Consider the following 22,501-nt stretch of genomic DNA (forward strand, 5'->3'; position numbering starts at 1 on the left):
TAGAATTGGTCAGGCCTTGCACTGGTTGACAAGACTGTGTGTGGCCTGCAGTTTCTCAGACATCATGCTGCAAAGAAAGGAAGCATTACACAAAAGCTGCATTCTCTCTGCTGTTTTTCCCCATCCCTTCTTTGTAAAAGTTTGTCTTCTGCCTTTGTCTATGTATACATAAACCATGGAAAAGCTTCAGTTTCTGAATGACCAGTAGTCAGTACTTTTGGAAAACAGCTATTTGAATCATCACTTGGATTCACTTCTGCCATGGTACTGCTTACATTCCTCTTCTATAAATCTATTGTTATAGAGACTATTTTTTAAGACATTGAGAATTTTGGAAGCATTTATAAACAAGGCCAGGACATTTATAAACAAAGCTTTTTTATTAATAAAATGTTTACACCTTTTTTTTTTCTTTTTTCCACAATACATCAGACCGGTAGTGATTTTAGCATGTTATTACACTATAAAAGTTTATTATGAATGCTTAGGCTGAAAAGGCTGTTTACATTATGCCAAATCAACATTTCTTTATTTGCATTCTATGCACTATATGGAGGTGTAACAATTCAAACAAAACGGAGAGAACAAAAGCCTGGTTTTCCTCATTAGCATCTACAAACCAACAATACAGACAAACCTGTACACACTCTCAGGACCAGCCCAAGAGAAGACTAAAAAAAGTCTCAACACATTCATAAGCTTGGGAATTCATCACTACAATATTTCATCACTAGTAATCTGACTACATTTCATGCAGTGAAGCAATGGTTGTAAATTTGTGCAGTTTACAGTGCTGCAAATGCTCTGTAACTTTGAGCGGCTTAAGTTTGTTTTAATAAGAGATACTATAATAAGAAGGCACAGACCTTTCAACCTTTGTAACAGGTTAACCCAATCCTATAATGAAAAGGCAGAACGTTCTTAAGAGGGACAAGAATTGCTGATACAAAGGTTAACCTTCATGCTTAATTTTACAGGCAAACATTTATTACACTGCAAGAGCTATATGCATACCAGGTTTTGTGCCCTGAATACACAAATGCAAATGCAAAGTTTCTTGTTTAGAAGAAACCTTCTGAACGATTTCTTTTTTTCTTCATTGTACTGGGGGTGGGGGGTACAAAGGGGAAGATTGCCAGAAATTAAGTGTCTTACAGCTACAAAAATGCAATCCATTTCTGTGTCTTAAATCAATTCACTGTGTCACGATTTCAGTGTTGGATACACAGTACTCAGAAATAGGAAGTACAAAAAAAGGAAGTTAAAACATAGAAGAGTTTGCGTCATGTTACTAGAGCCTTACAATAATTTGCTCCCCCAGGTGAATGTGCTTTCACAGCCTTCGTTATGTGGTATAACATAGTAGTGGTACATGTCTCAGCTGCTATGTTTTCATAACAGTTTCATAAGGCTGTCACTAATTAATTACCATTTTGTTTAGAAATATTTGCTGCTGTGACAGATACTTCTAGAACCTTTGAGGAGAAAAACACACTCGCCACCTATCCTTGGCTAGATCCCATAAGGAAACAAAGAACAAAGTGTCAAGAAAACATAATGGATTTAATAGGAAATACATACTGTAACATGAGTAAAAGTGAGGCAAGATAGTAGCATTGAATCTCTCTAGGTGTCAGAGTTACAGCATTTCCAAGTGCAACAACTGGATGGAGTATCACACAAGCAGATGAAGGGCATGACAGAAAGAGTGGTCCGTATCCTTCAACAGTCGAAAAAGAAGTAGCAGTTGGTTTGTTCAATAATACATATGTGAAAACATTAACAGAAATGAAGCAAAGAAAAACCCAACCTTCTTAAAAGAAGAGTACCTTTACAAAGGTAATTAGCTCTTTGAAGAAAATTCATTGTTAGTGTTTAAGTAAAAATTTAAGAACCCCAACTTGCAGGATGATGTAATGGGAAAAGGAAAATTCTTTCTTCTTAGAAGTCTTTGTTCTAGAATGAGAGCAGTTTCAGCAAATGCTGTCCCAATTTTTAGGGGGACAAATCATCCTACTGCCTTCACTTTCCACGTAAAATAGGAAGCACCAAATAACTCTAAGCCACTAGAACTTTTCTAAGTATTTCTAAATAGCTGTTTATAGCATGTACACTCTGACAACACTATGTTAAAAATTCAGGGTTGGGCGGGGTAGGGGGAAATGGGAGGGGGAAAGAGGAAAAAGCTGACCCTAGGATCATTTTGACATGTCAGAGACTAAGCCCATCAGTACTCCTGGGTTTCAGGATAATCTTATATCCCTTGAAAGATTTGTTATCTGTGACACTTTATGCATGAAGTTTGGTAATGCTTGTTTGATTTTTCCAAGTCATGCATTTTTTATTTGAACTGACGAAGAAAGGGTTTGCATTCAAGCTTTTGAGACCTCCAAAATATCAGAAAGGATTTTTCAGAAACAAACATTGGGATCAGAAGGCCTAATAATTTTAGGAAAGTATGTTTTGGCACCTGAATTCTTGTATGAGAAACAAAGATGTGGTTTCAAGCGTATTTCTTTTGACAAGCTGGAGCTATATGGCTCTGAAAAGGAGAGCTGACATGACTTTTTTTATAGTAGAACTTGTATTTCTATCTTAGATTGGTAATTCACACTAACATCTTATTCTATAAATCTTCTGTCACCTACCATTACTAGGGCTGTGATCTATTACTAGGAATGTGATCTGAACATAAAATTTTAACAGTTTTCTTTAGAGAATTTTGTGCAGACTTTTTTAGAAGCTTAATTCCAAGCACACAAGTCTCCTGCTTCAAGTAACTGACTTGTGGCATACAGTCACAGGTTGCTGTAAAACAACTCCCTGCTAAAAAAGTTAAGTTTGTCCTTCTGTCCTGTCCATGAACAAAGAGCCTCTTTTTTGAGAGGTTTAAAGTGTTTAAGAGAGATAAATGAAACTGTTTAGAAAATGAATAGGCAGTGTAGAAGTTTAAGTCAGTGAACTATTCAGGTTCTCATGTTTGAGATGATTTTTTCTACTTCTACGTAGCTGTTGCTGCAAGCGAGGTTTGCTACAGGGTGACTAGCTACACAGTTCAGACAGCTTCTGTCCTGTAAATCATCAATTCCCAAGATAGTCTTTGCAGATTGCTGACATAGCACACCACAAATAGACTACACCATCCTTAATAAACACTAAAGACTGTTTCACAAGAAAGTCATTCAAACATCACTGCTAAAGCTTCCATTTCCAACTAATACCCAATATGTTATACTGGAAATTAACACTTGTGTTAAGGAATAATTTAGGATTAACGTCGTAACAAAAATATTGTTGAGGCCAACTTTTAAACCATTCGAGACATTCAGCCTGAATTATTTTTTGATAATGAAAATGAAGCTTTAACCATGAATGTAGACAGCTCCCAGTAAATCCTACATCTCTCAACCAGGTTAAAGGATTAGACTTCCAAATCAGCAAGTAGGTATTGTCTCCTCTCCTCTTACTCTCTTCCTAAGCATATAAATAATCTTTCTTGAGCAGGCTGGTAGCATTAAATTGGTATTATGTACATCAACACATCAAAGACTCAAGTCTGCATAAAATGCTCCTCTAAACTATTAACTGTCTGATCCTGTAGCTCTTAAAGGAAGGGTCTCACTAATGTCAGTAGGGATTTGAAGTGCAATAATTTGTTTTGCTTCAATGTGGATCTAATAACATAAACAAAGTCTTTACCTTTTTGGCAACAGCAAATGTTGTTAGAATTGTCTTAGAACTTTTCAAAGCACCTGCAACAATTTTCAGTAGTTTGACCACTAGATGCTTCTGTCATTAAACATAAGCTTCCATATTTCACCTACTTAGGCATTTAGTATGCCAGTTTTCAGCATGTATTTAAAATACACTACACAACTACCTACAGCACAGATCAAGAGCCTGGCAAGTCACCTGAGACTGCTGTAATTTAGAGGGTCACACAAAGACACCCTCCAAAACTTGCAGAGCACATTTAAGTTGCTCCAAAGCTTAAGAACTAAACATTTATCAAATGATATTTTTGTACAAATCTTTAACTTTCATGGGGAAGAACTGGTGGTGTTTAGAAGTTGAGAGTGTCATATTTTGTCAGTTAAAAAATGCTCTGGATCAATGATATGACATGCACCTCATTACATTTTTACACACATGATACTTTACCCTTCCAAAATTGTTTTGCAGCAATTAATTCCCTTTGAAAGTATCTGAAAGTCTAGTCTCTATGATGAGCTCCATTCATTAGACAGGAAGGCATACCAGAATAAAACTTCAGTCCTGAGCTTTTTCAACAACTTCTTAACAGAAAAAAGTTATTAAAAATTTAGCTGGAATGGTTGATAATCAGCACTCCAAAGCTAATGTTATCTCCAAATAGAGAAGCTATGTTTGGACAAACATAATCAATTTCAGCAAGCCTAGTGCAAGATGAAACCAGATGACCTAACAAATTATTAATACAGAAGAAACCATTTTTCTCCAACAAAAATGAAACAATGAACATGTGCATCTCATCCAGGGAAGACTGCATTCCAGCTTTCAGCTAGGGCCAACTGATCAATAAACAGTTATCTTGGCTCAAGAGAACTTAAATCAACAGTCTGTCATTTTAAATAGGCATGTGTTAAAAAGCAGCCTCTCTTCAGTATTTGTAGTCTGGACAATCTGAAACACTGGCTATTTCCATGTTTTCATTAACTGCAGTAATTCAAGATCAGAACTGCAAAAAGAGTATGAAGTATGCTGGCACTTCACACAGATTGGTAACAAAACAAAAGGAGTCTGAGGCTTTAAGACTTCACTACATTTGAGAGGGGCCAGGTTGTTGCTGCTTCTGCAGTGTTTTGGGGTGGGTTTTTTTTGTTTTTAAAGTCTAATTTTGGTGTATAGCAAATAAGTGAGGATCGATCAGAAAGCAGTTCATAAAGGTTTGCTAAGATATATGGCTCTCTCCCCTGACTGGAGAGAACTGCAATAATCTCAATACTATCCTAGCTCTCAGTCCTGCCTAGAGTCCAGTATTTTCTTCTCGAGTCAATAAATCTTGCATAAATACTATTAAACCATTTTTGTTACCTCACTGAAAAACAGATTTAAACTCCATTTTTACCACATGCTAACAGGCAATAACAATAATTTAGAACGTTTGAAATTCCTTTTTCTGCTAATCTACATGAAAGATATTCCCAATATCTGAGACTTTCCTTCTCCTACTATGATCTTTCCAAGTTCAAGAATTTCCAGATTTATTACTGACCAACTTTAATAAAAACACTATTTTCTGTATCACAGTTAAGATACTAAAGCACCTGGTATCTTGGTATAGAATAGACTTCTGAAGCACTGTGAACACGAGATGTTTTAAAAACCTAGTTGAATTAAATAACCACATGATTTATTTTTTAAAAATTGGCCAGGAGTAAGAATTGAGATATTTCAAAGAAATTAGGGAGTTCAATGACTGCCACTGTGAAAGTTCCATATTTAATTGCTAACCTGCTTTTTTATAATTAAAAATATGCCCAAGAGCAAGCTTACTCTGTTCTTTCTGTACTAATTATATTTCCATCAAGCATTTTGTAGGAGTACTAAAGTCTTCTGTTCATAATTTACTTGCTTTGAGTGACAGGGAAACTAAAAAAAAAATCATACACCAGGCTGAACACCAAACACAAACCTGTCTCTACTATGAGATGCTTTAAGGACCAACGTTTCAAAGGGGCTTCAAACAGCCTTCATTTGATGAAGATACACTTCTTGGGCTCTCTATAAGCACATAGCCTGCACAACTGTGGCAAAGGAGGCATAATTGACAATGCATGATAAGTAAAAGGCATGATAAAATGTAGTCACCAAATTTCATTAAAACATACTGACACATTCAAAATCTCACTGTAATAGTTCACCTGTTTTGCTCCAGAATAGCTCTACAAGAGTTTTCGCTAATACAAACTAATCTGAAGTACAAGTCCTTTTGTTTCTTACAAACTTCTCTACATTTCCTTCAGAGAAAATACTTGAGATGAAAGAAAACCAGATTACAAAGAATAAGCATCATCAACGTGACCTCATTTTGGCAGTAAAGCTAAACAGCGTGTTTTAGTATACACTCAAGTCTATTAAGCTCTTTTTCTTCAAAAGTATAAAGTTTCTCACTAGTGCTGGTAGGAAACAAAAAGTAAAAATAAATAAAATAGCACAAATGGGTATGGTCAACCTATAGGTTAATTGAAGGCGTACTAAAGCCAATACAGAATAAGCTAAACATTGATTTGCTAAAAACCCTCACAGATGAAAAAGCCCAGGAACCAAGAGGTAACGATCTACGTTACCACATGTCTGAAGGTTATTTCCTATTTGTATTTTTGTGCCCAAAACAGGAAAGACTGGGTGCATCACAGATGAAACCTTGTTCAACAGACAGACCTCATGCTGCACCAACAGCATTTTCTATTGGCCCTTTCAAATGGGATTGAAAGAGAAAGAATTTCAGTCTGCCTCTGGATGAACTCACAGTGACAATACCTAAAATGCAGGAAAAAAACCTGACGGACATTCCCCAGGAGTTTATCCATAGGTGTGGAATGGAAGGAGTGTATAAGATTGCATTATTTTTTCCTGTTTTTACATAATTTATAATACTTTAAACACTGGTCTCATAAATATAATATGAACACTTTACACATGCCAAGCAATTAAAAGCTTTCCCCAAAACTTTTAGGTCTTACCAGAACCACTGGTAGCATCTGTGTACAGCATCTGTTTTTAGTCAGTAACCACTTAATTTAGTCAGAACTACAACTAGGTTTTCTTCAACATCTTAATATTAAAAAACTTGCAGGAACAAAAAGATGCCTATAAGCATATCAGTTTGTCTTAAAGTGATTAAAGTCAGCATGAAAAAAAGATTGTCTGTGGTTTAAGATCTGTTGCTTGTGTCCCCACCCCCGGCGCATATCATCTTTAAATAAAAAGTGCAAATGGGATTTGGGGACTGGATGGACTGATTTGCCTATCATTTGTCTTCAGTTGCTTATTCTGTAGCCACCTCGCGTCAACTGTCCCATCATACTTTGGATTAGCCACAAATAAATTTAAAATAAGGCTCACTGAAGAAAAAGAAGAAGTGACATCTAACTTCCAGACTCTTCCCACCCCTAAGTCCCACAAAAGTGCTCATTTCCCTTTTTACAAAAAAAACCCTAAAATCCTGATTACAAAACTATTAAACATTTTAGTTCTACCATCCACATAGTCACCCTCCTTTCAAGCAAGGCCAAAAAAGTGATGATGGATTCCCTTTGAATGCAAGAGATACTACACTTCTTGTAAGTAAACAGGCTGACATTACGATTGCAGTCTTTTCTGCGAATGTACAGATGTCAGATGAACTGGTCCATTTTTACGGGACCTCAGGTATATGAACACCAGCAGATAAAGATCTAAGACTGATAATATAAACCCAACATGAACTATTAACTTCCAAGACCACCTACGGTATAAACAAGTCTGATTTTCTAAGGGATCAGTCAACAGCAGCTGCGCTTTGTCACCGATGGCTGTCTTCTAAGTTTGAAGCCCTTACCACTAGACGGGGGGTTGGTGTCAGTTGATGGAATTCTGCGACCTACAAGGAGACAGAAAAAAATTTATAGCAAGCGTTATACTTGAAACTAATTCTAAGCATTCAGTGTATGTTTTGCATACAGAAATGTGTCTTCAATTAGTCATACGTCATTAGCGATGACATTCCTGCATAACAGAAGGATGGCAGTTAACAATCTATACCATGTCTGTAAGAGGTATGGTTCCACAAAAGAAGAGTAGAGGCAGTTTTAAGCTAATTTTGCAGTGTTTACACTTCAAGCTAATCTAGACTTGGAGAGCTATGCTATAAAAGCACCCAGAGAATACACTCTGCAGGATGCAATACCATCTGGAATACCTTCATTGAGAACTACCATCTTGACCTGTATTTCCACAGCAGATCACCTGCGTCGGGCTTAGCACAGTAAGTACTTGTAAAGATAGCTGCTTTAGTCATCCAGTCAGTCTTTAAAATTGACTATTCCTGGTTGAGTATTCTTTTCTGAGGAGGATTTATGACTTTTTTTCCATAGTTTATTCAAGATCAATTTTATAAAGCAGTAAATCAGGAAGCTAATCTACAGTACATACTTTTTACATCTGCTTCAATATATTCAACTGCTTATAAGGACCCTGTGTTTTTTTAAATCTAATGTTTCTGTAGTTTTTCAAAGCTAAACTGCAGCACACATACACACAAACAGATTGCTGTTTGTCCTCTTTTCACAAACAGGCTGACATACCTGCATATTGGTGCTGCTGCCTGAAACATATCCTGCAAATAATACTGCATGGAATTCACTTTGGAATACTGTCTGCTTCCCATTCACACAAAAAAAATTGTCATGCTTGTCCCCCACCATGAATGAAACAAAGATTAATTAAAAAAACCCCAAGGTATTACAAAAATACTTGTGGAAAATCCACACACAATAGTTGCTATTTCCCATGCAGTAATCTGGCATTTATGAATTCTTGTATTTTTGAAAATGCGCTGTTTTAGACGAAGTACAAACCCTAACTAAGAGTGAGAACTTAATTCCTTTTCTCAGCTGTACAAAGTTTGGATCTTCCTCATGCCATTTCCTTTCCCTACCATAACCTTGGAATTACTAATTGAAACATTCAATAACAGATATAGTAAGATGACACTGACTTCTGACATGAGTGCCCTGCTTGCTATTTATCCAGCAGCATCACAGTAGGCTTAAAATCTCTAGAAGGAATCTTTAGAGGTCATTAGATGACCAAAAATTTATACAGCTCATTTTGCAGTTTGTATTCATGTCTGATTGTAACAAATTTAAGTCATTGTACTCTTACCTAAATAGCATAAAAAGTAATACAGTAATCAAATTTCTACTTGAACTTTTCAGAAGAAAGCACATGAACTGTTTAAATACTTACTAATTTCTATAAAGAGTTCATTAATGTTTATTGCATTTTTCGCACTTGTCTCTACAAATATTGCATGAATGGAATCTGCATAGTCTTTAGCATCTTTTTCCATGACTTCTCTGGAAAAACAAACAAACAAAGAAAAAACTGTGAATGCAAAAAAACCCCGTTATTCAAAATCATAAGGGACAGATGAAGCTTTTAAGTGTCTCATTAAATGAGTATTTTGTATTTTACTTTTTTGGCATCACAATGCTCCCTCATCCTGAAGTTGAGGCTCATTCTTTACTCTATGCTGTCTCCCTGCCTTGAGGTATGGGCATCACTGAAGCACAATCATAAACTAAACAAGCCCTTAATCCATCTGACAACATTACACTGGAGTTTGTTTCTTGAGTGCTCTAAGTGCAGGTCTGCAATCAATCATTAGGGGGTGCTTTATTCTTCACACATACAACAGTTCTAGACATACTGAAAAGATCCTAAAGCATTAGTTCCACTAATCCAGTGGATCTCCTACAGCTGTTTACAAAACCAAGTAACTCACAATGCTGCACAGATCATTAACATAGCGTTTACTTTGCATAAAGCATGAAGATGTAGCTATAAACAGGAACATATTTAGACCGCGCACACAACAGAGCCAAGAAGTGAGAAACTTATTCTGCACCCCTAAGTAAGCAAATTGATAATGAAGTATGTCTCCCCAAACAACATGGGAAAAAAAACCCCTAATAGGTGGAGAGAGGACTGGACTATACTTGTATCACTTTACATATACTTTCTAGAAAACATAGACTACTTTCAGTAACAAGGGACTTAAGATATCAAAAGCACAGACTTTGGATCAGTGACTCAAACATTGCCTCTGACTGAAGTACAATGAATCTTGCTCATTAGCTTGAATAGCAATGTTTACATAATTTATGATGCAAGCACCAAGAAATAAGTGTGCGAGACTTAATACTGCATGCCTTATATCTGTCTTCTAAGTAATTTTATGCCACCTTTCCTTCAAGAGACATGCGACTTCTAACAAAAGTTATTAGAGCTCACTAGATAACTGCTATATATTAACAATTTGTAAAACTATACTTCACAGTGGTTCTTTAAACACATAACCAGCTGTGGTACCTTTTCCAGTGAAATCTAAAACAAGAAGTTTGCACACACCTTCCTTCTGAATTTTGGCTTATTTAACCAGGACATCAATAAAAAAGGGCTTCTTTTGTTTTTAGTACATGCCTTCTTGAAACTTTGGCTGTTCATAAAGTTTCAAGAACTTTTCCCGCTCCCTGCAACTATTTCAGCCACAGCCAATTCCACCCCAATATTTAAGCAGGGAAGGAAGGCACCTGAACAAGCAAGTCAGAAAAACCTACACAATGCTTTCCAACAGGCTTGATGTTTTTCCTAACAAAATGAGGTGCTACAGACTGACAGGGGTACTTCTTATAAAGTGAGGTAAACAGCTTGTATTACACTGTAGTTTCACAGGCAGTTTAGGCTTGTGTAACTTGGCACTGCCACCAGAAAAGGCAATCCTGTCTCCCTGTAAACTCCTCATTCCTAACCCTGCTATCCCACCTCTGTTATGCCAGCAAGTGTTCATGGTGTGAGAAAGATAAATACACCTAGATCAGTTTTCCTTTTTTTAAATGGCTAGTTTTAATCTGGATCTATTTTACAGCCTGATTTACTGCCCACTCACACACAACTCACACCAACACAGGGGAGGAAGTGGGCAAGACTGTCCAAGGGCAGACTAACCAAATCTTCTGACAGTAGAAACAGCTCAGACCCCTTTTGAAACAACAGTGCTAGTGCAAAACAGCTTAAATTGCTCGATACCTTTCACCTGTTCTGAAATCTTAAGCTCATAGTGCTAAGTATTTTAAGTTAAAACCTCCAAACTGTCAACGGTTATTTACCTTACATCATTAAGATCACACTTATTTCCTGCAATAGCTACAACAATGTTTGGAGGTCCGTGCTGTCGAAGCTCTTTAACCCAGTTCTTTAATGTTGAGAAAGTTTCCTGATGTGGAAAAAAAAAGAAAAAAAAGACAAACAGAAGGAATTGAATTAAGAGTCAGAACTGGCCCATCACACAAAAAAACCCAGAAATTGTAATGCTATGTCAAGATCAAATTTCTTACCTCTTTTGTGATGTCATACACTATAATGGCTGCTGCTGACCCTCTGTAATACATTGGGGCTAAAGCACGAAACTGAAAGAAAGACACCATACATTATGAATCTGATCTTCCACTGACCTCCATTATTTCATTATTATTATTACTATTGAAGAAAGTGAAAACTAGCTTTAAAGTTCACATTAGTGGAAAACTTTTCTTTACAATTACAGAGAGGCTGTGCAGCAGAGTACATAAACTTCCATGGAAGTATTATTTTACAAAGGTCAGCCAATAAATAGTTTAGGGACCAGCAACACACCTACTGCAAAAAGCAGGAAGCCAAACTTGACCTTATTTTGACTAGATTAGAATCTCTCATTTAAAAGACTGTAGATTATACACAGACGCAAAACCGCAGGATATATGCTCAACTTTAAACACTGAGCAAGGGGAAAATAGTCAAAATTGAACTCGCTTCTTCCTCTTTAAGACACTCATGCTTTTGGACAAAAAGTAATTTCAAGAAAACTGGCATATATTACTGCTCATCCAAAACGTTAAGAAGCTGGTGTCAACCCCTAGCCCCATGGATCAGTCATAGCACTCTTAAAATGCTAGAAATGTCGGTTTCTTCATAATCTAACTTACAGCTTTAGGGATTTCACTTAAGTTTTTCCTCAAAAGTTAGAAGCATGTTTAAAACTAAACTGAAAAGCCCACAACTACGTGACCTGTTGAAAACAGACCTTAAGGAACATGCTAGATAGTAAAAGCCTACAGTAATTTTACTGTAATTTTTAGAATGAATCTACAGCAGGTATATTTGGTTGGTAGTGCATTTGCAGGGTATAAACCACAGCTGTACCTTTGCATGGGCAGAGTGTTATGAATGCAGGACTGAAAATAGTGATACAGCACATAATTAAGTTGCATCAAAAATATCAGTCAAGCATTCTTAAAATGTGTGATATTCTGCCAATTTAAAAAGAACCAGGCAACTAATCTAGCAATCAAAACTCGCAGTCAAAGCACAGAGTAAACTGCATGTACTGCTTTGATGTAAGCATATGTGATTTAGAGCTTTTGTGCATCTTATTACTCAGGGTAAAAATCATGACTAGAATACAGTTTTTCATAAAGGCTTACTTGATTCTAATAAAATACCAATTTCCTTTTGCTTAGTACAGTTCAACTGAGAGCAATATTATAAATCATAAAAATCTTGCTATAAAGCAGAATTCCAGACCATTTAAATTTGGCTCTCAAATTCTGTTTTGAAAACAGGATTTTGAACACAAAGTTCAGAATATAAAAATATTTAATAGTGGGAAAGGGAAACATGGGCAGGCATTCAGTTCATGTTGGGACATAATCCCTCTCTTCCTCCTAAGTACTAAAATGTAAAGGGAAACATATTTGGTAAACCACCAGTTGGACTGGTTGCAACCTGGCTTTTTGATTATTTGACTATTTACATTGGGAATAAACCAACTTTCACTTGCTGATTTTGTATTACTCTCATTTCCTGCTTGCTAACACTTAGATACTTTTTTCCACCTAAGAGCAGTCCGCAGATAAAATACATTAACAAAACAGATGTTACCAGAAACACTGAATTTTCCTTTTGCTATTTTTCCAAAGACTTCAGCTTGCCCTCCAGCCTCCAATTTGTGTTCTGACAGAATTATTAAGACAACATAACGTAATTATCCATACAAACTGTTAAAATTGTTAGGTAAGGCAGAAAAAATCCTAATTGCTATAAGTAATCTCCTATCAACTTTACTCAGTGTAGAAGAAATAAAGCATGTGTGTGTAGGGAAATGAGCTGTCTGAAGTGAATTGGTGCACATCTTCACCTTTGGAGTGAAGCTAGCCAGCCACTCCCCGAAGCCATTTAGAACAAGGAGTTGCCCAGTGTAGTGTAGAACTAGTCACTGCTGGGTTTTTGAAGTAGAAAATAGCAAATGTTCCTCAAGAAGCCAGGACTGCAAATTCTGTGCATTACGTATCATAGCTTAGCAGAGACATTTTAGTTCCAAGAATGCTGTGGACATTTTTGGTATTCCATATCACCCTGAAGGGTATCCCTTCCATAATTCATTGTCAGATGTGTTGCACAACCAGAAAACTGTGCTACAGATTTCAGGGCAAGGCAGGTATACAGACCACTTGTGACTAGCAGTGATAGTGCTCTTCCGTTTTGGAGAAAGAAACATCTATAAAGATACTGGCATAATTTCAAAGTAAATATCCTCGCTCCCATTTCGCTGATTTCCCTGGATATATTGGGGCCTCGCAGTGACTTCTCTCAGGTGCGGAACATAAGTTTAGCAGCTATCACAGCTCTTGAGTCAGAGCCCAGGTAAGACACCTTTCCCTTTTTGATTTCAATAAAGGTACCACACAACTTGTATGGAAGAAAATTAAAGAGGTATCACTCAAAGTCTAAACACAGAAAGACAAGGAACATGCTAGTCATGTACAGAGATACTTCCTCAGATTGTAGTGTGCTGGATCCAAATTACGGCATTCTCCCATTGCTTGCAAACACAGTTGAAGTGAACAGGATGGAATGCTAATATGTAATGGATGTTTCCTGCCAAGTGGTGGCAGGCATGTTTACAAAGCTTTCCATTTAAGAGTACCAGCCTCTCAAAATTCATACTCTACCTCTCAGAAGACTCACATTCCAGCACTAACATTTCAGAACGGGCTAGGATGTTCACTGAAGACAAACTGTTTACAGCAAATGCTGACTGACTGCTAATAATTGAAGGATTCGGATATTTCTGATAACACAGATACTATTGGACATATCCCTGGGACACATCCCTGACAACATAAGTTTGCTTTATATGCTACTGCTGGAAGGAAATAAATTGTCATTCAAAATCTAGAACAGCGGAATGCAGCACAAATATACTTGAGTTACTTTCTAGCCATCAAGGCTGTTATCAAGCTAAACAGCTAGCAAGTCAGTTCTACCAAGACTCCAAAAGGTCAAGTGACACTGAACAGGGATGACTGAGCCTTTACAAGGGTTTTTTGTTTGTTTGTTTGGGGTTTTGGGGGTTTGTTGGTTGGTTGGTTTGTTTTTTGGAGGTGGTGGTGGGTTTTTTTTTTGCTTGGGCTCTCTGTATCTTGAGCCAATCCTGAAAAATAATACAGCTGCATTTGACAGTTATTATCCTAAAGTAATAACCCAACCTGATCAAACTGACCCTTACTGGGGACAGTTCTGGCATCTACCTTAGTTACAGTTAGCTCACATCCTAAATAAATTCATCATGAGTAGTTGACAGTTGCCAGTAGTTAACAGTCAAGAAACTGTTAATACAGTTATTAATACAATAAGCACTGTTAATACAGCTACTATAATTTCTACCACTGTTACTAGTAATTCATAAACAAGCAAGTTAATTAGCAAAGTCTTCCTTTTAAATTCTAAGCAAAAATAATGAAACTTCATTAACTGTTATTTCATTTGACTAGTCATTTTCTTGAAAGCTTTTGTTGCCTCCCCTCAGAACTATGCACACTGCAGAGATCAAAACCCCAAACTACCAAATTAAAATTTAAGTTTCAAAATAGATTTCTTGACATAGCTCCTAACACTATCAGATTTGAGAAGTAAAACTTTACAAAATAGTAAAAGATCAGTTATCACCCATAACATTGCTTGAAATGCTGCTTTTGAAAGCCTAAACCCACATCCTACTCACATTAATAACCCTAACACTGAAGCTAGGAGAACTTGTTAGCAGTTGTATATTTTTCCAGAATCAGGGCCTTAATTGTACTATGAAACATGATAATTCATTTCACTTTGATTCTCCTGTTGCCAGCTGCACTGACTGCAAATACTGCAGTTGAATGTTTAAAGCTCAACTAGAAATCGTACTAGAGACAGCTGCTGGCTTCCCCCCCTCCACCTTGTTTTCTTCTGAAATGGCACTCCCTTTCAGTGAATCTAAACCCAGTCTTTTGTTTTATAAGCTCCTCTTCTTAGGTAATCATCCTTAACTTTTTACTTTTACCATGATAGCAATGAAAAATAAAAACATAGTTACAGCACCCATATCTTGATAGAAACCTGCACAGAAACAAACCTTCTAATACATGTTCATAAAAACAGATCACATTGTGACTTTCAGGGACAGGGTACTCTAGTCAGAACTATCACCACAGATACTGATTCTACTTACCCGCTCCTGTCCAGCTGTATCCCAAATTAGGAATTTATGCAGCTCATTTTGATACTGTACAGTCTTGGTCATAAATGAGGCTCTGGAAAAAAATTACAGCTTATGCTTTTCAGAATATAAATACATTTTTAGAACATTACTACCATAGACTTTTAAAAAGGTTTAAACTCCAATGAAAGTGCTTTACCCACACACACACACAAAAAACTGATGACGATTTTCATAAATAAAGGCTGAAATTAATGAGGCAAAGGGCTTCAGAGGATGAAATTTCCTTTCAGATGGTGAAATTTGACTAACAAAACAGAAGGAACATGAATGCAAATTATAAGCTTTTATTGTTCATAAGCTTTTGATAAAAATAAAGGATGTATGACCAAAAAAATGAGAAAGGTCAGCCTTTTTAACAACATTCTTCCTAAATGGAGGAATCATCACAGCAAATCACTTAAGTGTATACTAGAAACTTCTGGAGGGAAAGAGATCAAATCCTTCCCCTTTGCATCAGTTTTTTCTCTCTCTGTCAGAGAGTCAGATAAATGCTGGTAAGTCCATACTTGGGACTAAAATATGGGAGATTTGTATCACTATTGGTAGGTGTTAAGAGGACAGAGAAAACAATAATGAGTAGCTTGCTTGTTGTTTGCATTCTGTACAGCTCCCAAATCCTGTCTGTCATTATATACTTCCGTCTGCAGAGGCTCTTGCACTTCCAGAAGACAAACAAACAAACAAAAAAATCTCTTCCAGCTCCAGCTGCCCCCCCCACCAACTTCTAGATGTTTTACAGTAAAATATTGCAAAATATTGTAAAGTACTTTTGTGCTTTACTTGAGCTGCTTTACATGAATCAGTGTGTTTCCCACAAGAACAGGAATTCAGAGACTTAATATTTTACAAGAGGGAGTTCTTTGCTCTATCTATTACCTGTAGGCATACTTTTTACTAGAAAAGCCACACACTGAATTCAAACCCTTACAGAATAGGAACTTTAGTCGCCATAATTATTTTAAGCATATGAGATCCTACATTATGATCTTGAACAGTTTTTGTATGCTTAATTCCTGTCACTTGAAAATACTGCAGACTTCCAAACTTGTTCTACTGTCAAGTTTTGGACAGGACGCAGAATAGGATCCTGGAGGTGGCCTGTACGGGAGCTTCTTAGAGTACACTAAGCTTCCTGTACCTTCAGAGTCAAATAGCAAGAGTCTTTCAGCATGATCAACACCATTAAATACCTTAGTCCAAGACTCTGAACTTTGGTTTATCTTGGATCTTAAGTACCATCAGGGCATAGATTTGAACTATGTCTATGACACTTTTGTAGTTAATATAAGTGGAGTCTTTGGACTTGTTTCAATGTTATAGGAGGAAAAAACAGCTATCTACACTTAAAAAAAGGAAAGGGAGTAATTACACCATGCTTTTGACTGTTAAGAAGTAACCTCCTCCCCATTCCTTTAGCTCAGATGGTTTGCCAAATAGTATGTCAATCTCCAAAGTTGATTACTCTTTTAAGAAGCCAAATATAAGGTTGCAGACTCCTCCTTTTTGGGGATGCTAACTGCAATGCATTTCAACAGTTAACTAAATGATGCATTTTAGCAATGAGTAATGGAAAATAAGGTGATAGGACTATCTGTTGTAAAGCACAGCAAAGACTTCCACTTCCTTAAGACTGTTGCAAATTAAGCATCAATGCTGAATTCGCTGGCCGATACGGAAACAACTTCCTAAATCATAGATTCTCACTGAAAATTTATCTTACTTGGTTCTATAAACCAAAACATTCCTGTACAGTCAATTTGAACTGAACAGCTGTGTTGCTCTAATTCATATCACAACTAAACATCCCAAACGGTAGCTGATAAGAGGTTAAACGCTTCTTGAAATTCTTTGACAAGTGGAAGATTTCATTGTGACAGACGTCAATTAAAAAAAAAAAAAAAAAAAAGAACAAACAGCTCAAAGACAAACCACTTTTGGGTCCACAAAAGCCTCCAAACTAGAGCTATCCTTGATGACTTCTAGTAAGGAAACAGGCATTATCCCTACTAAATTTCCTAGCTGTTTCTCCCAGCCAAGTAAGCACTATAACTACATGAACAAGATGCACCTGAAAATAGTTTTGTACTCATTCATAATACCTTTTTTATGCTATAATGATAAAGACTAGATATTCTGCAGTACCTAGAGATATATGCTGGTCAGGCAAAGCAGAATGTGTCCTCAGCATCCTGAGAGGACAAAAGTTGCAGAATTCTGACAGGGTTTCTACAGCTGCCCATATTTGAACCTGAATGATGAACATTCATGATGACAAAGTATGGTTGCTTAGATAATTCTAAGAGGAATGGAAAGAGGACAGGAAACATAAGATTGTATCTCATGAATTCAAAAACCCAGGAGTAAATGTAGAAATGTTCTCAGCTTTAGTTTTGTAAGATGCTCAAAATTCCTCTGTAATCCTTACTTTGTTCTTTCCACCTCCTAGTCTCAGTTAGGAAACAAAAACAAGGTCTAGAAAAAGTTTCAAAATTAATTTGCTTAAAATTTTGGAACTGTATCTTATTGGGGCTTCACACAATCCCTGCATTTGGGCAAGTTTTGATTCATTTATACTACTATAGCAAACTACCAAAATATGAAGTCCTCAGACCAATGAATGATTTTGTTAAGACTGATAAAAGACACATTTTTAGTCTGTTACTTCAAGAAAGTATACTAACCCCAGTACTGTCATTAAACCCATGAAGACAAATTCCATTCTACACATTAGCCTCATTACCAGATGGCTAGCATCTTCTAACAGCACCTTAAGTTACTACATAGTATGTGTTACAGAGGTTCCCCTGGGTAAACATGTGCATGTGATCTCTTTGGGTTCCTGCCTTCAAAAGGATAGGTGCTACACTGGAGGGAGAAGCAAGCAAGCAATCAACCCACACGGCCAGAAAACTACCAGATTAAAAGAAACTGACTTTGGAGGGAAGACAACAAGATTTGATGAAGTTCATTCTAGTCTCAGCCCTTCCCTGGGAGGAAAGAAAAAAAAGAAAAAAACCACACCACAAACCCCTCTCCTGAGTTTTCTCCAGATTACAGAAAATTCTACTTTGCCAGGCTAGAAGCATCACAGATCACAATCTTTGCTCTGCAACTTTAGACAGTCTTGCAGATGTGCAGGGCCCAAAGCCATCAAGCACAGTATTTTAGAATTTAGAATCTGAAAGCGGACTTGAGGAGGCTGCAGATCACACATGATTGGAGACATAATGCAAATTCCATACTGGGTTACTCAAACATTTAACCCATGTAGTCTAGATGTGTGGCGACATATGTCTAACTACAGAACAGAGCATCCCAGTCAACAAAATAGGGACCTCTCACGTTTGCAAAACCTAAGCCTGTGTTACCATACCTGGCCACCTACTAGTTAAGCACTTTAATTCCCGCCCCCCCCCCCCCCCCAACTCCCCCAGGAACTGTATGCATGAACACAATGGCTAAATTTGGGCCACTGTAGATACCACCCATATTATCCAACTATTCAACAGACTGTTTTTAGAAGTATTTGGATGACTAGGAATGAAGATGGATAACCAATTTCTCAAAACACCTCAGGTAATAAGAAAAACAACTGGATCTTTCAATAGTGTCCACCTGACGAAGGAGTTTTGCTTGCAGTTGATATCACTATGGGCAGTAGGTCTGAACTTTCTATACAACTTGAACTTAAAACGTTTAACACAGCCTGTTCCCCTACTTAACCAAACAGCAATATGACTACTATCCACACATCAGTTTCACCATCCTCCAAAAAAGAACCTCTACTGTAGCTAATTTGACAGTAACTACAAATGTTCAGGCCTTGAAGATCTAAGAAAACTACTTAGCAATCTATCTCAAAGGCTACCTTTGTTAATAGGGAAATTTAAACAAAAGCACACTTCCTACAGAATATCTTGCAATTCGATAACAGTATTTACACTCAAAAAAAGAGATGGGGAGGTAGGGGGGGAAAGAGAGAGATATCATAGGAGCCACATTTTTTTAGAAGGACAGGATGAGACACAGCTGATCTTTATCAGCAGGATCTTTTTGGTCAAAGCTGTAGTACAGCTTGTGTGACACCTAAGACAGGAAGCTGCACTGACACCCACCACCACTACTTCTCAGCATCAAGTGAAGTCATGTCCTCCTGTAAGTAAAGAATTGCTTCTGAGCAAAGCAGCCCATAAGACACTTGCAAAGCAAAAAAGACAGCAAAACAAATAAAAAGATCCAACCACTCCAAGAATTCCTGATGCTCACCCTTCCTTCTATCCATTTGAAGATTTGAGCTCAATAACATTGCTACTTTGAGGCTCAACTTTCAAATATCCTTACCTGAGACCAATCACATTAACAATTTCATCAGTTACTTACGTGTGTGTATTGCATACAGATGTATAACATTAGAACTAATTAATGAAAAGAACTACAAACTGACTTAGTATAAGTACCTTCAGAAACCTAGGAGACTTGTTATTGTACTTGACTCTAAAAAAAAAAAACCACCAAACTTAAAAAAACCCATGTAGTTGCATAATAATTAGACTTTGAAATTTCAGAGTAGTGCATGAGAATAGCATGTCATTCCTTTAACAGAAGCAACTACAGTGTAATTTATTCATAACCCAGGACTCCTAGCAGGATTTTGTTAACAATACAAAATGGGTCCAGATCTTATGCATGAAAATGAAAGCTGCAGGAGTGCCGAATACACTCGTATGTTTCTTAAGGCAGCTCATGAGCTAATTAAGGCTGCAGTCGTGTTTATTACCCCATTTAGCTGCCACACATAGAGAATCCTCAAGTGATCTACTCAGGAGGTACAAATATATATTCCAACAATTTGGTTTTATTCTTGAATAAGTCACAGTTAACTGTATTTACGTACCCTATTGTTGGGTTGATGTTGGGATCAAAGCTATCTTCTACAAATCTCCACACGATACTTGATTTGCCCACACCAGTGTCCTAAAAAAAAAAAAAAAAACCACACAGTTGGAAGAGACATTAGTTACTCTGAACAGATGATTCTTTTTGTCCTCAGATCTTGCAACACACTGTGCACGAATAACACGTTCCTACAGAGAATGCCAGAGAAGTCAAGATTCTGAAATACTTCAGGTATTATAATTTGTTTAGTAGAGAAGTGAAAGGTCTCTGATAAGTTACAGTTTTCTAAACAAAATTGTTCCTATGTTTTTATGAAGGACTACAAAAATCTACATTCATGCTCACTATCATACTCTTATTGAAACTCTTTTTTTTTCCCAAAGCTATGCACAAATTGCATTGGAACAGGAGTAGGGAAAGACCATCTACTACTTTTAGTCAAATACATAGCAACTGAGTATGGTATGCCATCTTTACAAGCCAATGGAGCACATTAAATTATACAAGCGTGACACATGCATTTCAACTTCTGACTAATGCCATCCCACCCTGCTTAATGAAAGACTTGAAATTTCTTCTGTGACACACCTGACACGTTTCTAATGGAACTCTACAGAGCTATAAATGGTAAAAGAGGAAATGTAACATGAAAATTCTGGGCCACATATGTATTTGCACCACTGACTCCATAGTTAAAAAACCAGAAGATATATAAAAGGCATATTTAGGAGTGAAATAACTCAAACTATTAGCAGTAAAACTGTTTTCAACAGTAGCTGGACATTTTAAATGGTCATTTAATTAAGACTGGTGAAGACAATCTTTTTGCTTTACATCTCCAGAGTTACTAAAATGTTAAAGGAAAAACCCTGAGGAACTGCTTCATTGAAAATGAAGTTTTACGCCATTCATGCATTTTCTTGAATCTTCTGAATATTGTAGTAAATTTGGGTACTTCACGTATGCTTGTGTTTATCTTTTCAAGCTGTTTTCCTCTCACAGAAAAGCATATTATCTCAGCTCTGTATTTTATGACGACTGCAGTCTCATTAAGCAGAACAAATCTTAAAAAGAGAAACATTGATGCAGTTCCTGGCTCCAGGAGTTCAAGGACCAGTTTTCCTGGGTGTTTATTCTCCTTTTCTTACACAGTGAAAGGTTTTTCAGGTCGGGTGAATGCAAACAGTAGCTAGGAGTTACCCCGAATGCCTTCATAACATAAAGAGCACAGAAACACACGATTTTTCCTTCTGAAGGGCAACGTGGCCATTTAGAACCAGAAAACAATTCTGCCAGTCATACTCTGTACAAGACAAGATTGAGATACAGGTGGAGACAACTCCACCTATTCAACGTGAGGCTCTCCAGTGAAGCCCTCAGACCAAACCAAGCCAACACACAGCTTTACACCCTTGATTTTTTTTTTTTAAAGTTCTACTCCTGTTTGCTTGATGTCTCATTCCTCCACCACCTGCAACACTTAGGGCACTTTCAAAACCTACATACGCTGTTTAAAAAAAAAAAAGTTCAGGTCCCTCCCCCTCGAGTGTGCTTTCAGGTGCTTTTATTTATTTAGTGAACACCAAGCCCAAAACAACTTGTGAGCAAGAGGGAAGCACACAGTGAGTGTTTGTGCTTCTTCTCTTTTATTTTTTAAAGGAAAATACCGGGAAAAAAAAGGAGCCATACTTACCTCTGGAGAACGCCTCCCCCCGTGGAGGGGAAGGCCCTTCCGGCCGCCGGGTCTCATCGGGGGGGACGGGGCCGGAGAGCCGGGGAGCGCCGGCAGCTCCGGCGGGGGTGAGGCCCACCCTTCGCCCGGGGAGAGGACCCCCACACTTAGAGCCTCTCCAGGGCTCAGGCGGAGGCTCTCCGCCACCACACAGAGCCTTTCGAGCCTCAGCAGACTCCCTCCCGCCGCCCCCGGCCCGCGCCACAGCCCCGCGGAGAACCGGCCGCGGAGCACTTACCCCCAGAAGGCAAACTTTCAGCTCTCTCAGAGCCATGGCCAGGCAGGCTACGCCTTTAACGAGCGCCTGAGACGCAGCCCAGAACGATCATAGCCCTTCCCGAGGCACGCGTACACCGGAGGCCTACGGGGGCAGCCCCCCGCTTCCCCCACGCCGTGGTTACCAGTAAACCTTCCTCCTCAGGCTCCGCGGATGCGACGCCATCTTGGGCGGCCCGCCGGCATCACCTGACTACACCCCCCCCGCCCGCCGCCGC

General features: G+C 37.8%; 1 protein-coding gene across 1 annotated transcript; it reads right to left on the reverse strand.

The window, feature by feature from the left end:
- Window positions 1-361: 361 nt before the first annotated feature.
- Window positions 362-22,484, reverse strand: RAB22A (RAB22A, member RAS oncogene family). Its single transcript, XM_030010501.1, has 7 exons — window positions 22,246-22,484; window positions 20,274-20,353; window positions 15,329-15,410; window positions 11,142-11,213; window positions 10,914-11,020; window positions 8,992-9,101; window positions 362-7,624 (listed from the first exon to the last, which is right to left on the reverse strand). Exons 1-7 carry the CDS (start codon window positions 22,279-22,281, stop codon window positions 7,527-7,529), a joined length of 585 nt encoding a protein of 194 aa, XP_029866361.1. The 5' UTR covers window positions 22,282-22,484; the 3' UTR covers window positions 362-7,526.
- Window positions 22,485-22,501: the final 17 nt, after the last annotated feature.

Source organism: Aquila chrysaetos, chromosome 3 (genome assembly GCF_900496995.4).
Source record: "Aquila chrysaetos chrysaetos chromosome 3, bAquChr1.4, whole genome shotgun sequence".
Classification (NCBI taxonomy): domain Eukaryota; kingdom Metazoa; phylum Chordata; class Aves; order Accipitriformes; family Accipitridae; genus Aquila; species Aquila chrysaetos.